The sequence below is a fragment of the Endocarpon pusillum genome (assembly GCF_000464535.1).
Source record: "Endocarpon pusillum Z07020 unplaced genomic scaffold scaffold344, whole genome shotgun sequence".
Lineage (NCBI taxonomy): Eukaryota > Fungi > Ascomycota > Eurotiomycetes > Verrucariales > Verrucariaceae > Endocarpon > Endocarpon pusillum.
Genome location: NW_006916325.1, coordinates 382079 through 394971, shown reverse-complemented (window position 1 = coordinate 394971; position 12893 = coordinate 382079). Strand labels below are relative to the sequence as shown.

General features: G+C 49.7%; 4 protein-coding genes across 4 annotated transcripts; 1 reads left to right on the top strand and 3 right to left on the bottom strand.

Annotated features, from left to right (window-relative positions):
• Nucleotides 1-1188: 1188 nt before the first annotated feature.
• On the top strand, nucleotides 1189-2973 carry EPUS_00579 (uncharacterized protein; the record flags this gene model as incomplete). Its single annotated transcript, XM_007804608.1, has 1 exon — nucleotides 1189-2973. One exon carries the CDS (start codon nucleotides 1189-1191, stop codon nucleotides 2971-2973), a length of 1785 nt encoding a protein of 594 aa, XP_007802799.1.
• A 1544-nt stretch (nucleotides 2974-4517) lies between these two features.
• On the bottom strand, nucleotides 4518-5285 carry EPUS_00578 (uncharacterized protein; the record flags this gene model as incomplete). Its single annotated transcript, XM_007804607.1, has 1 exon — nucleotides 4518-5285. The coding sequence occupies one exon, from the start codon at nucleotides 5283-5285 to the stop codon at nucleotides 4518-4520; it is 768 nt and encodes a 255-aa protein (XP_007802798.1).
• Nucleotides 5286-7437: 2152 nt separating this feature from the next.
• On the bottom strand, nucleotides 7438-8223 carry EPUS_00577 (uncharacterized protein; the record flags this gene model as incomplete). The annotated part of the gene is made up of 2 exons (XM_007804606.1): nucleotides 7438-7825; nucleotides 7895-8223. 2 exons carry the CDS (start codon nucleotides 8221-8223, stop codon nucleotides 7438-7440), a joined length of 717 nt encoding a protein of 238 aa, XP_007802797.1.
• A 707-nt stretch (nucleotides 8224-8930) lies between these two features.
• On the bottom strand, nucleotides 8931-12117 carry EPUS_00576 (uncharacterized protein; the record flags this gene model as incomplete). Its single annotated transcript, XM_007804605.1, has 4 exons — nucleotides 8931-10730; nucleotides 10779-10852; nucleotides 10906-12012; nucleotides 12084-12117. The coding sequence occupies 4 exons, from the start codon at nucleotides 12115-12117 to the stop codon at nucleotides 8931-8933; spliced, it is 3015 nt and encodes a 1004-aa protein (XP_007802796.1).
• Between the last annotated feature and the right edge of the window lie 776 nt (nucleotides 12118-12893).

The following is a 12893-nucleotide window of genomic DNA, read 5'->3' as shown; positions in this document are numbered from 1 at the left end:
AGTTTAATAGACAGCTACAGCAGGAGGCCTGGGGAATCACTCTAGTTCTTCGTCTGAGTAGTACTTGATTGGTAGAGTAGTACTAATTAGTAAGAGAAGTGGCTGTTGCCAAGAGCGCTTCGAACGCCAAGGACGGATTGTAGCATAAGTTTCCCCTTCAAGCCGACCTGATTTTTTCCATCCGGAGCACATCACTCGCAACATGTTTCGTCTCAAGTCCCTTCAACAACCGCTCCATCCTTAGCTTCGACCCACAAATCGAGACAGACAAACGTCAGTCACCAAATACGATTAGCTGAAGAAACATATGCAGGAGAGTGGAGGTCTGATGCTGATGGATCTTGTTGCTCATAACTCCTATGCTTTTCCGCCTTGACGCCTACCTGTTACATTCTTCCCTTCGGATGAACGTCTAAAACAACATGAATCTCACATGCCACCTCAGCCATCACCCGGACAGCTGCTCTGTTCAATGCCGTTCTCTTGTTTCTTCAGCTGAATCATCGCCTCCCCAGACATCTCTCCAGCTGTTTTCTGGTTTTGTTTTCTGAGGCTGGATACTCCTTCTCTATCTGCTCTCTTTTGATTGTGGAAGCCCACCGCCTTATCCTGTCTTTTCTTTGGTTCTGATTTTATCTATGTCCCAGATTGTTATTTCCGTTTGCTAGTCTTCGGAATTTGGACACCTAGTTTTTGGTCTACCTACCGTCCTTTGTCTTTCTTTCTATTGCTTGCTCCCCGAGGCACCCCACGAAGGCTCAGTTGCTCCTGGGTCACCTTCTCGAGCTGATGTGTGCTTGAAGCTGATCTCCATCGCTCGGGGAAAGCGGCTTGCATCTCTTGCAACATATTCTTATTTGTCCCAATCCTACCTACCCTATCGTTTTCTGGGATTGAAGCTATAACTCTTGCTATCGGTCTCATCGAATCGACCAGCATCATTTCCCCGAGGCCATTACACCTTTCAACCCGTTACCGTTTCCAGGTGTCAAAGGAACATCTCAGGGTCTTTTGTCGACATCACTCTGTAGTCCTATCGACAGTTCTGGAGAACTTGTCAACCACTCTAAAGACATCTGGTGTCGATCGATTGGTTAAGCGGAGATCGTAAGATTGTGTTTGAATGCGAAGTCTGGACTGAGATTGTCTGGAAATTACCATTGGCCGAAAAGTTAAATTTGTTCTGCAATGACACGTTTGGCGAAGATGTGGCACCGCCCACCATCTCCCATCTCTGTTCCGGGTTATCTTCAAGCCCGATCTGACGATGAAAGTCCCACCAGTGCTACATTTCCCTCCTCTACAGACAGTCCGCAAGCTACAGTGTCAACCATCGCTCCCAATTCACACGGAAAGCCTATCGATCCTAAGAATGCAGCTGCATTCGGCATTATCACCGGTGCAATGATCGCTTTTGGTGTGATCTCCTTCTCGCTATTTCTGCTTTATAGAAGACGTAGTGATCATAGCTGCAATCCCCCGGCATGGTGGCGGAAACGCAAAAACGCTGCAGAGCCAGCTGAGGTCGAAATCTCTGATCCAATGACGACAAGGGGAGCGGTCTCAGATGATGAATCCGCATTGCACGATACTTACGACAATAAGCTCAATGAGAGCCAACAAGATCTAGTCCCTAAAACGCCAGAAGGGCAGCCAAAGCCAAACCTCGTTCAGAAAATTCAACAAGCGTTATATGGGCCATTGAACCAAGCATTGAAGAAGAAGGGCAAGCAAGGACCAAGTCCAGTCGACATGGAGAAAGGCCAGAGTTCGGACACTCTCGATGACGGAATATCTAACAGGCAAAACGTCCGCACGAGTGGCGATGAGTGGAGTCGGCGGCCAGTATCTGCTGCAGATATGTCAATACAGACGGAATCCTCAATGGCATTACATCCAGCAGTCACGCGACTGAAGTCGCAGAAGAAGTCTGGCCCTCGACCTGGAGTAAGTGCTTTTTCCTGGTCGACTACTGCACCAACATCTGTTCCACCGATTCGAACAAGTCTCAGGGAGAATCCCCTGCCGCCACTTCCTTCTGACAGAGATTCGCGAAGAGACACCGCACTTACAACTATGACAGAAGATTCGGGACCAGTTCGTCACATGTCGGTTACTGGCTGGGTCACTAATATGCAAAAAAGACGGCAGAAGCGGGAACAGCGTTTGCAGCAGCCAATGTCCAATGATGGTGAAGCGGCGTTGCCAACAGATTTACTGGCTCCAGCTGCTGTCGCTCATCCAAAGGGCCGCCAGTGGACAAGCAAGGATACTGGCTCTGTCCGTTCAAGTACCATCACCTTGGAGACGAATGCAAAAACCCCGGCTCTTGAAACTGCCACCGTGGCTTGGCATGTTCATCGAGGTGCAGGACAGGTCGATGTCCCTCCAGTTCCACGTTCTTTGGGCCGAGGCCAGAAAGAAGAGCCAGAATTGGAGAATCTGAATCCAAAATACAGCGAACAAGCTGAGTATCTTCAAGAGGAGCAATATGCTCAGCAGGATGAATATGCACAGCAGGACGGGGCGTATTCACATGAAGTCCAATATGCCCAACAGGATGAATACGCACACCAAGAAGGAGAATATGCACAACAAGCAGACTACTCGCAGCACTACTCGCAGCACTACTCGCAGCACTACTCGCAGCAAGAGCAGGACTACCTACAAGAACACGATTCTCAACAGCAGGGATATTTGCAAGAGCGATATGAATATCAAGAGCAGCAGGACTACTCGCAGCAATACTCGCAACGGGAGCAAGAACAGCAGCAGGAGGATTACTATCAGCAGCAACAATACCGGCACCAAGGTCACGATGGAACAACCCCAGAGATACATATCAATTCGCCTTCTGAAGCGACAGCTATCCCGGAAGAGGAATGGGTTCCGAATATTACCAGATATCCGAGTGGCACCACGACGACTACAGCTGGTCATGGTGCTGCGGCGGGCCAGAGTCCGCGAATCTAGTTAAGCAGTCAAAGAGAGATAAATGATTGGGGGAGTTGGCAATTCGAGCATGGAGGTCGGGTTACGCACCCTGTTTCAGTACATATGTGGTATGTTTCGGTTTGTAAGATAAGGATACATAGGTGACATGGATTTAAACTGATTTTAAAAGGATGACTTATTGCTACTCCTTGTGAGTTATCACATCCTGAGGGACAGCATATGCCAGCAAGATACGGTGAAGCTCGCCGGAGGGTTTTGCCCTGTCACGACTTGGACTCTCTTGCCTTCACTGCTTTGTTGTATGCACATATAAACTCCACTCCACTCCACCGCCCCATCTAGCATCAAACTACATGATACATGAACCACTGTAACTCCCTGTGCTGGTTCAGAGTTTACATACCCACTTACATTCCCATCTGGGTCTCACTATTACTCACTCCTTCATATCCATGTATCCCCCTTTCCTCTCCTCTTCTTTCCTTCCCTTCTATCTATGATGATGGTGATCATCATCATCATAATCAGAGTAGAGTAGAGTAGCGTAGACACGACAGACCCGCCTCTTCTATTTCTCATCCATTCATTCATTTTACCCCCCTCCTTCTTCTTTAGTAGCGGACGGGACGAGACGAGACGAGACGGAACGGGCAGGGAAGGGAAGGAAAGGAAAATCCACTCCCGCCTTCCCTTCCCTCCCTTCCCTTCAAGTGTCACAACCAACTAGTCACTAGCACGCACTGTCTACTCAAGAATCAAGAATCCAAAAAAAAAAAAAAACACATCGAACATTTCCCAGGGAGCTAACCAGCTAGCTAGGATCTGGATGGATGGAAGGAAGTGCACAAAAGGGATATATTTGATAACGAACAAAGAGGAGCAGGGGGAGGGGGTCAGATCACATCATAACACCGTTGTCATGATTTATGATCTTTTCTTTTCTTTCTTCTTATTTCTATTTCTATTTCTAGCTTGTTTGCTCTACTGGTCGACACCGTTTATGCATTTCGCTGAACTGGGTTGACTACTAGCTGTACGGAGTGCCAAGTCTCTACTAGTAGGACTGTTTGTGGATGAGTGAGACTGTGTTGACTCATGCAGTGAAGTGAGCGTTGAGTGGCCCGTATGGGTTGTGTAACTGCGGTGGGGGTGGTTCGCAGCTGACCGACTGACCGACCGACTGACAGACGGATAGACGACGACGGACCGAACAGATGTCCTCACGAAGATGAAGATGATGAAAGCAAACGCTTGTGAACTTGAATGCATGAGGATGGATTATGATGAGTGTATTAACCGTAGCTCACCGCAGCGAGGCAGCCTCTGAGTCGAATTTTGGACCCATGCCGACAGATAGAGCAAAAAAACACCAGACACCGTGCGCTGCGCTTTACTCCTCTCGGTGGGACTTCACTAACACACCCCTCTCTCTCCTGATGCGGAAGTAGAAGAAATTCATGCTGATCCCTGTACAGAAAGGGAGGAAAGACAATCCGGAGTGCCCAAACATCATGCTCAGCGTTGGCCTCCGATTTTCTTTCAATACATTTCCAACCCCTGTTTCATCCACCAACCAAGATCCAGCATCCCGCCATGACACTCCAGAACGTCGCAGCATATAACATGACTGGGACACTATTTCTCACTCTCCCTGGAACAGCACCATTTGCGGCAACTTCAAATGGACTGCCTCCACCACCAAACGCGTCTGGATTTGACTTTGAGCTATCGCTTCGTTGGGCTTCAGAGGTTAGGACGGTAGCAACACCCTTGTCTACTGCTGTCGTTGGTTGGAATGAGGGTGAGGGTGCTGACGTTATGCTAGATTGCGAGGATTCTGTCGTACTACTTGAGGAGGTTGTTGTCGTTGTAGTCGTTGTCAAAGTCTCGCCGCTCGAGGATGATGATGATGATGATGTGGACGTCTCTGCTGCTGTGCTTTCCACTCCTGTAGATGAAGGCGCTGGTCCATTCCCCACCACGCTGTTGGGACATAGATAGCTGACCCCCTTTTGTGCAAAAAACATGCCAATCAGTGTGTTCGCATTTGCTTGCACACCTGTACACGCAGAAAGAAGGTTGTTGTTGACCATCGACAGGGCGGCAATGCACTCTAGCGAGCAGACACCTCTGCCATCGGGTTCGATCTCGCCGCTTACGGTGATCTCAGATGGACTGCAGTCGCTGATATCGATGCTGTAGGTGGCCGCGCATTTTTGGGGGAAGTTAGTAATCGCTTGGACCTTGAAGAGGTTGAGAGAGTCTGCAGAGGCGGACGACGACAGTAGTAGGATAGACGCAAGGAAGAGGACGGAATAGTGGAGGTTCATTATGAAGACGGAGTTGGTAGAGAGAATTGAGGCTGCAGTGAAAAATTGTTGAGGCTGACGTGATTTCAGGGTAGACAGGTGCAAACTGTGAGATGGGGTGTTTGTTGTTCTTGTTCTTTTGGCCCAGTGTTGTTGCTGTCCTTCCCCTATCCTGCTACTGCGCTCCACCCACCGCCTTAGGTGGTTAAGGCTTCCGCAAAAGTACCAAACCTGGCGACCTGGGAGTTGCCCTGTTGACCGCACTCAACACAGCCAAGTCTCGTGACCGCAACGAAGACAAGCACTGATTTCTGCCAATGAACGAGTTTCCTGACGGGGTATCAACGGTACGAGCGGAAGCAAAATCGCAATGCGTGCCTGGAGGCAGACGGTACATCAGAACGGTTTAGAAATGCAAAATGCGCATAAGAGAACACTAACCTCGATGGCACAATGATGGATTCTGGGATTAGGTTGTGGCACAAAAATGCAGACCGCAAGCGTGTGCACACCCTCTGCTCGCGACAACAAACGTCCCAAACTGGTTTGCGGCTTGAATGATTAATGGACCCGAAACACAGCTGCGCCTCCAGAATACCGATACCTTGTATTTCAATTACGTGCAATGGAATTTCCCAATCGACCTCTGGCATAAAGTGCTACCGAGCAATATCAAGGCATTCAAGCTCTTATCCCGCATGCGCGTTTGCAGACAGACTGTAAGAGTCCGATGCGAGGACTCATCAAGGAACCGGCAAGACGCTTGGGCAGAATGATTGGCACAGGTCAAACAGCGGAAAAGTGAAACAGTATCTGGACCAGCAGTGTAGCAAATTGAGAAACAAACTTTGAGTTTAGCACTGCCTTTCGAACTCGGTACCTGGGAACGATTGGCAGATGAGGTTGATTGCAAGCAAACAAACTGGCTTGATGGCCAACCTGGGAAGAGACGAGCAAGAGACAACTTCCCTTCTAAGGCACAAGCGAGCCACTTGATCAATGGCTGCCATGCGAATACTGAGTAGCCGACTGCCAAACAGAGATCTCGTTTCAGTTGGCACCGAAGCGATGGGCTCGCTTGCCGGACATTGCGATTGCTCGGACACCTGAGCAGAGTAATACAAGAGCCGCAGTCCCCAGTAGCCTATCATCAGAGAAACACCGTGCTACTGAAGTGTGCGAAAGCCAATGACAGCGGAGCTGTAGCAGCATCATCATGATGGCAGCTGAAGGCGGGCGGCTTTGGTTGCAGGGTGGCAGGTGAAACGCGAGATCGTTGCAGCGAGTTGATGGGACGAGACGGAGTCAAGGGGTGACGCAGGGTCCGAGACAGCGGCAAACTCTCCAAGTCCCACAGGATGGGAATTGGTCAGCCACTCAATCATCTTGCCGCGCATCCACCTGCACCACCAGCACTACTACATAAACATTCAATGATGCCTGCTTGGTCGGGCAGCATCACATGATTTGGAATATCTGTAATCGCGGCACATCTGTCAATCATCCTACAATCCAGCTCGCCAGATACTTCCTCTCCAAAGGTTACAGGGTCTGTCACACTGCATGCAGAAAGGAAGAAGCAGTGACACATCTGCGGGCCGATTCCATCCCTTCGTTCATTTTAATTTGTTCTGATTCATCTTGACCGCTGCCAGGAGGCTGTTCCCCTCCCGAGAGCATCTGCGCTGATGTCTTGCGAAACATATCGTGCAGTTGTCTGGATGCGTTTACAAGAAAGCCACGCCTGATAAGCTTGTGATCTGAAATCAGGGAGCGGCCTTACCGAAACACGTCGAAATGTGAATGGAGTGAAGCCCGCTCTTTGGCGAGGAGGTACTCGTGAACAAAGACCAGATCAGAGCTGGATGTGCACAGCGTTCGGAAAGATAGCGCAGAGAAAGGGCAGATGTACGGAGTACTATATCTTGATACCATGATACTGGATGTAATACTTTTCCGTCGGGTTCATCAATCCTTCCAGCAATTTGTAGATCTGTCGAATCGCAGAGCTATAACTGCTCCGAATTCATCGATTCGAATGCGCCCATCTAAATGCCAGCTCGCTGGAAGGTCATTTCAACATCGTCGAGGAGGCAGCCAAAGGAAACTCGTGGCCGCTATACAAAAAAGTGCCAGTAACAAAGAAAAGTCATTATCAGACACGCCAGAATGTCTACCACTTGCCTCCCCAGCTGCTCCCGCTGTGGCTGCTACCGTGATGGCTGCTACCGTGATGGCTGCTGCTGCCATGGTTTTTGCCATGTTTCCCCTTCTTGACCTTATCTTCCATCAAATTCCCTAAGATTGCACCACCGATCGTACCCAGAAAACCATGTCCAGTGTTCTTGCCAAGATAATGTCCTGCCACGCCTCCACCGATTGAGCCGAGGAGACCGCGTTCGCCTTCCGTCATGGGTGGAGCATTGGGGTCATAGTTCGGGGCATTCTTGTCGCTAGACTGAGGGGGAAACTGATGCGGCTGGCCGTTCGCATCGTAGATCTGTTGAGGAGGGCCCTGGCCATACTGAGGCTGTTGTGGGTATTGCTGCGGTTGGCCACCACTAGGGGAGAAGGTCAGTACAGACTCAAATGACGACCAGATCAAGGTAGTCGTGACAAATCAAACTTACTAGTATCCCGGTTGGCCTTGAGGATTACTCGCGTCATACTGCCCGTATTGCCCGCCTGCCTGGCCATGCTGGAATCCGCCGTGCTGCGGTGGCCCGAAACTATCCGCTCTTGCTGGCGCACCGAAGTTCTGATCGTATCCTTGTTGAGGAGGATACTGCGCAGGGGGTGGTCCCCCATAGTTTTGATAAGGTGGTTGTTGGCCGTATTGGCCCTGAGGAGGTTGATAGCCTTGCTGGGGAGGATACCCTCCCTGTTGTGGCGGATAACCTTGGCCGTAGCCGGGTTGCTGGTAACCCTGTTGGCCGTATTGATCGTAGGGACCTGACATGATGACCGTTCTGAAGTGCGTGAACTGGGAAGATGAGGATATATGTGATGGTCGAGAAGTGGAGATTCAGTAGGCGAGTGACGGGGATTTATCTCAAGAGTGAAGAATGAGTAAAGGTAAGCTGGCTTGAGGGTGAAGTAAGTTCTTTAGAAGGATTCGGATCCGCCAGAGCCGCCACATCGTATGTGAATTGGGTGGCCCCTCGCCTGGCATTCGTCACCTTACCCTTAACTAAACCCCCGCAGCCACTACTCAGCCCTGTGGCGCAGTCGCGAAGGCACTAAATCTCAGCTCTGAACAATGAATACAGCAGTCATCTTCCACGTCGCATGTATGCTTAGAAGCAATTCGTAACCATTATGGCAGTGAAACCTATTACTTCTTGAGAGCTGCAGGAAGTGCATGACTTCGGAACCTCGTCTTCTGGTCCCCGATTAGTTCTTGTTGCAGTGGCGGGACAACAAAACAGCATCTTTCGTCCGCAGCCTCCGTTCTCAAGTAGCACATGTGACAAAATCCACTACTCAATACCCACCAAAAATATGTACATTACGTGATGAACCATATCCATTGGTACTCACGATATCTCGTGGCAGTCAGCACCCAAACCTGTAGGAGCGCCAACGGAGAGAACGACGTGGCTCATGTGGCACGCTCAAGTCATCAATGTGAAGCGTGATAAAAGGAAAGTGAAATATGCTGCCGAATCATCTTGATAGCCTGGTCTGGTTCTTCCGAGCAAGCCAGTTGGTTAGCATCGAATCAAGATTTAACTGCATTTCTGCCAAGCGTCCTTTCTCTGCACCGAACAGGTGGCCAGTGATGGGGTGATCTGGTCCAGCCGGGACAACATTAGACTTGTCATGTACGATTATGAGTAAGTCTCGAATATCGTCGTCATTGTCCATATAGGTCCGGAGAGATGCATCAGACCACGTGGGTGTTGATCGCGCCGTGGAAGGTGTGTGAGCGTCAGCATGAGGCGAGGAAGCGGTAGGGTTGGTTAACTCCTCTGCTCCATTGGGGGTTTCAGCATCGGCTTCTACCAGTGAGGGCGATGAAGATAATGTTGGCGAGACGGGGGAGACGGATCTTCGCTCGGAATCAGAGGTATCGACCATCAACATTGGTGGCCGCGATCCGGAAGAGGACTTGTGGTTTTGGGAAGGCTCGATCGGTGACACCTCAATTGGTGATTCGGAGAGGCGCTCTTGATACTGCTCCAAGGATGGAGTGACCAAGGTTGGCGGCATATGTCTGACTTGCTCAGCTTCGACAGTGGGCGTAGCGTCCTCGTCAGAATTCATGTCTTCGATGTCAAAGCGATTCTTCACTTGTTTGGCAGGTACTGCTTTAGGTTGGGCGTCAAGATCCTTGCTTCGAGAACGGACGGGAGCTGGCTGCAGAGCATCTGTCAAGGGGGAAAATATGGTATTATTTTGACTGGGCGAGGCAGCCCTATCTTGTCTGGCTTCGGGTGAACCAATACGCGGAGAGATATTTTCTTGTGTCCTGGATTGTTCTGCTGCTGGCGACCGCACTGTCGATGGAGTGGATGATGAGTCTTGTGAAGAAGGGGACATGGTTGATTCCATGCTAGGGTGAGGTGATTGCTCAGGCCTTTGGAAATTCTCCTTGGACGGCGAAGTCTTTGGCGATACATGAGGCCGTGGTTGCTTCTGCAGTTTGCTGGTCTGTCGTTGTGGCGCTTTCTCTCCCTTGACGGGTTTTGCGTCCTGAGTAAGCGATTCCGAGGATTTCTTCGATTGTGGCGAGACTCGAGACAACTCGTCTGAACCCTTTTTCCCATCTTCAGATTCGTTGTCTTGGATTTTGGCTTTTTTGTCCTTTCGCTTGAAGAATCCGCCAAGCATCCCCTTTTTCTCTTTTTTCTTCTTCTCGTCGCTTGACTTGTCTGATTCAGAGGATACAACTTTATCAAAGGTTTCCAGACTGCCTTTAGGCTTAAGATCTGGCTGTTGACCAGGAATATTGAGATCCGAGTCGCCTCGTAAAAGTCTTGGAGTAAGTGAGATCTTTTTTGTCTCCACGCCATCATCCTTGAAGAACGAATCAGTATTCCGCACCAATCCTCTCCTGGATCTTGCATTTGGATCTTCCGGACGCTCATCTGGGTTGATCTCATCCGAATTTCCTCTCTTCTGGGGACTGTTCAGCTTCTCCTCATAAGAGTTGTCAGCACCATTTGTTGTCTGAATGCCATCCATAATTTCTCCGTCCTGCTGCGTCTTGATACCGGTAGGTGCAATTCCATCGCCTTCGACATCTTCTCCTTGTGCAACGTTCTGATCATTGGAGCCGAGATCGTAGTCGCCCTGCTCGGGATCTCCTTCAATGCCTTCCTCATCATCTGAATAATCAAAATCCGAGGGTTCATAATATTGGGGGGCCGCAAATTGGACTGTTTTCGCGTTCCGCCGTCTCATTGCCTTTTTGAGTGGATTCTTTGACTTCTCAGGATTGTCACCAAGCATAGTCGCCGATAGCTATTCGAACTATTAGTGCCCCGATAATGCTTGGGAAAGAATGCCTACATCAATGTTCCTGTGCTTGTTGAGGCGAGCCAATCTCTCGGTTGGGGTCTCAATATGTTCGGCGGGCAAATAACCTTTTGTACGTTTAGCGTGGCTCAAGCACGGTGATGGCCGGACTAAGGCTTACCAATGCTACCATCCTTGACCACTCTTACTAGCCACCAGTAGCTGTTGCTATCGTCCAGCAAGACCATGGTATCGCCTTTTGTTGCATTGGCTTGCCCTTCCACCGTTGCCACGAATGTATGAAGAGCATACACAAATTCGAAGTCGATGTCTTCTACTTCTCGTAAGCATTCGCCTCCCCAACCAGAATCAATGAAACGTGAATCATTTGTGAAGAGAAATCTGCCAGTGTCATCATCTGAGCTCGTATCCGCTTCCTCGGTCACAGTGGCTTCGTCGTCTTCCCAATCGAGGTCATCGGCATTCCCATCTTCAGTGAATTCAGAATCCGCCTCTTCATCCACATTAAGTAATGGATCGTCAAGGGGAACCAAGTAGCGATCGATGTCATTGAGATCGAGCCCTTCTTCAGAGTCGTCCATTACATCATCTGTCTCTTGGAAACGGGCCAAATTTGCATTCACAATGTTCTCCACACTCGAAGGTGACGCAGTGTCGGATACGTCCAGGGTGTGCCCAGTATACCCACCATGATGATGACTGTCCGGTACTTTCTCCCTGACTTTGCGGAAATTGATGGGATAATGTTCAGGGGGTGAAACATAAGGTGAGGACGAGGATGGAGGCTCGTCGGGAGGAACAGATGAAGAAGAATGGGCCACTCCTAAATCAATGGAGTCCCTGCGGAACGGCCAGACAATAGAAAAGGGATATTTACCATCATCGATGGAAGGAGAACTGGAGATCTTGTCCATCATGTCATCATCCATGCCGTCATCATCGCCCTGGTCTCCGATGTCGCTATCGTCGACGCCAGAATCGTCGACGTGTTGACCAGCGTTTTGTCCGTCTTGAGGCTGGAGTCCATCATGGGCCTCATCCTGTTGGTCATCGTAAAATTCTGGCTCCTCGGTAAAATCGCCCTGGTCATGGTGGTGAGCCACCAGAGGACTGTTCATTTGTTCTTGTAAAGCATCTTGTTCTGCATTTCGCAATGATTGAATCTGATGAGGCGCAGCAGGGCCTAGACCAACTGGTGAAGGATGCGTGGGCTGTCTGGTATGATCTTTTGCGGAGGGCGAGGTTTGGGTTTGCAGGTCGAGCGTATCTATGGTTATAGGTTGTAAGCTTAGGCGCAAATCAAGGAGGCTCATCATTGCTGCTGCTGCTGCCTCTCACCTGCACGAATGAGTTGTGGCTTTAGAGTAGTCATTATCAAGAATGCCAGAGGATTGGGAGTTTCTGTTTCACGATATGGGGGCTAGTGTGGGCCTCGAAGTAGGGCGCGCGGCGCAGTTGCATCGAGTCGCACACGTGGTGATAGAAAGTTGTCTGTGTAATTTGGAAAGTCGAGAATATCTTAGTACACTTGTCGAGAAGGTATAGAATCGTGTGGTAGATGCAGTAATGATCGGATGGCAGGTCGAAAACCGGATTTCTTTTGCGGAGGTTTCAATGCGACAGGTATATCCAAGGAATGGCTGGGAAAGCGCGACAGCACGGTAAATGAGAAGCTGGCGACTGTTCCCACTCCAACCGGATAACGAGTGCTGAAAAGAGGGACAGCAGTATAAAAGACTCACAGCGTTCGCAACGGAGAATAGTCTACGAGATACAAATAGATCTGGAGAGAAATAATTGTTTCAGGGGGAACATGATTCTCACTACAGGGCCTGGAGGGCGTCCCAACACGGGAAAGCGGGCAGCCCAGCTAACTAGCCAGCTGCCACTGTTCCTCCCTGGGCAAGCATCCAATTGAGCAGTGTGGTTCCGAAAGAACTATTAATATTCTCTCTGGAGTATTGGCCAGGCACCCTCTCTTTTCTGTGAGGCTTTCATCTAACAAGCTGAGTGATCATTAGTATTCAATGTATTATGGCGCCTTGGTCTGACTGCGGTTCAAATTCAGTGGCATCGATATAGAATACAGAACATTAAGGAAAAATGTTCGTTACTTTCTCTGTGCCTGTTGACCGGATTTTTATGGAA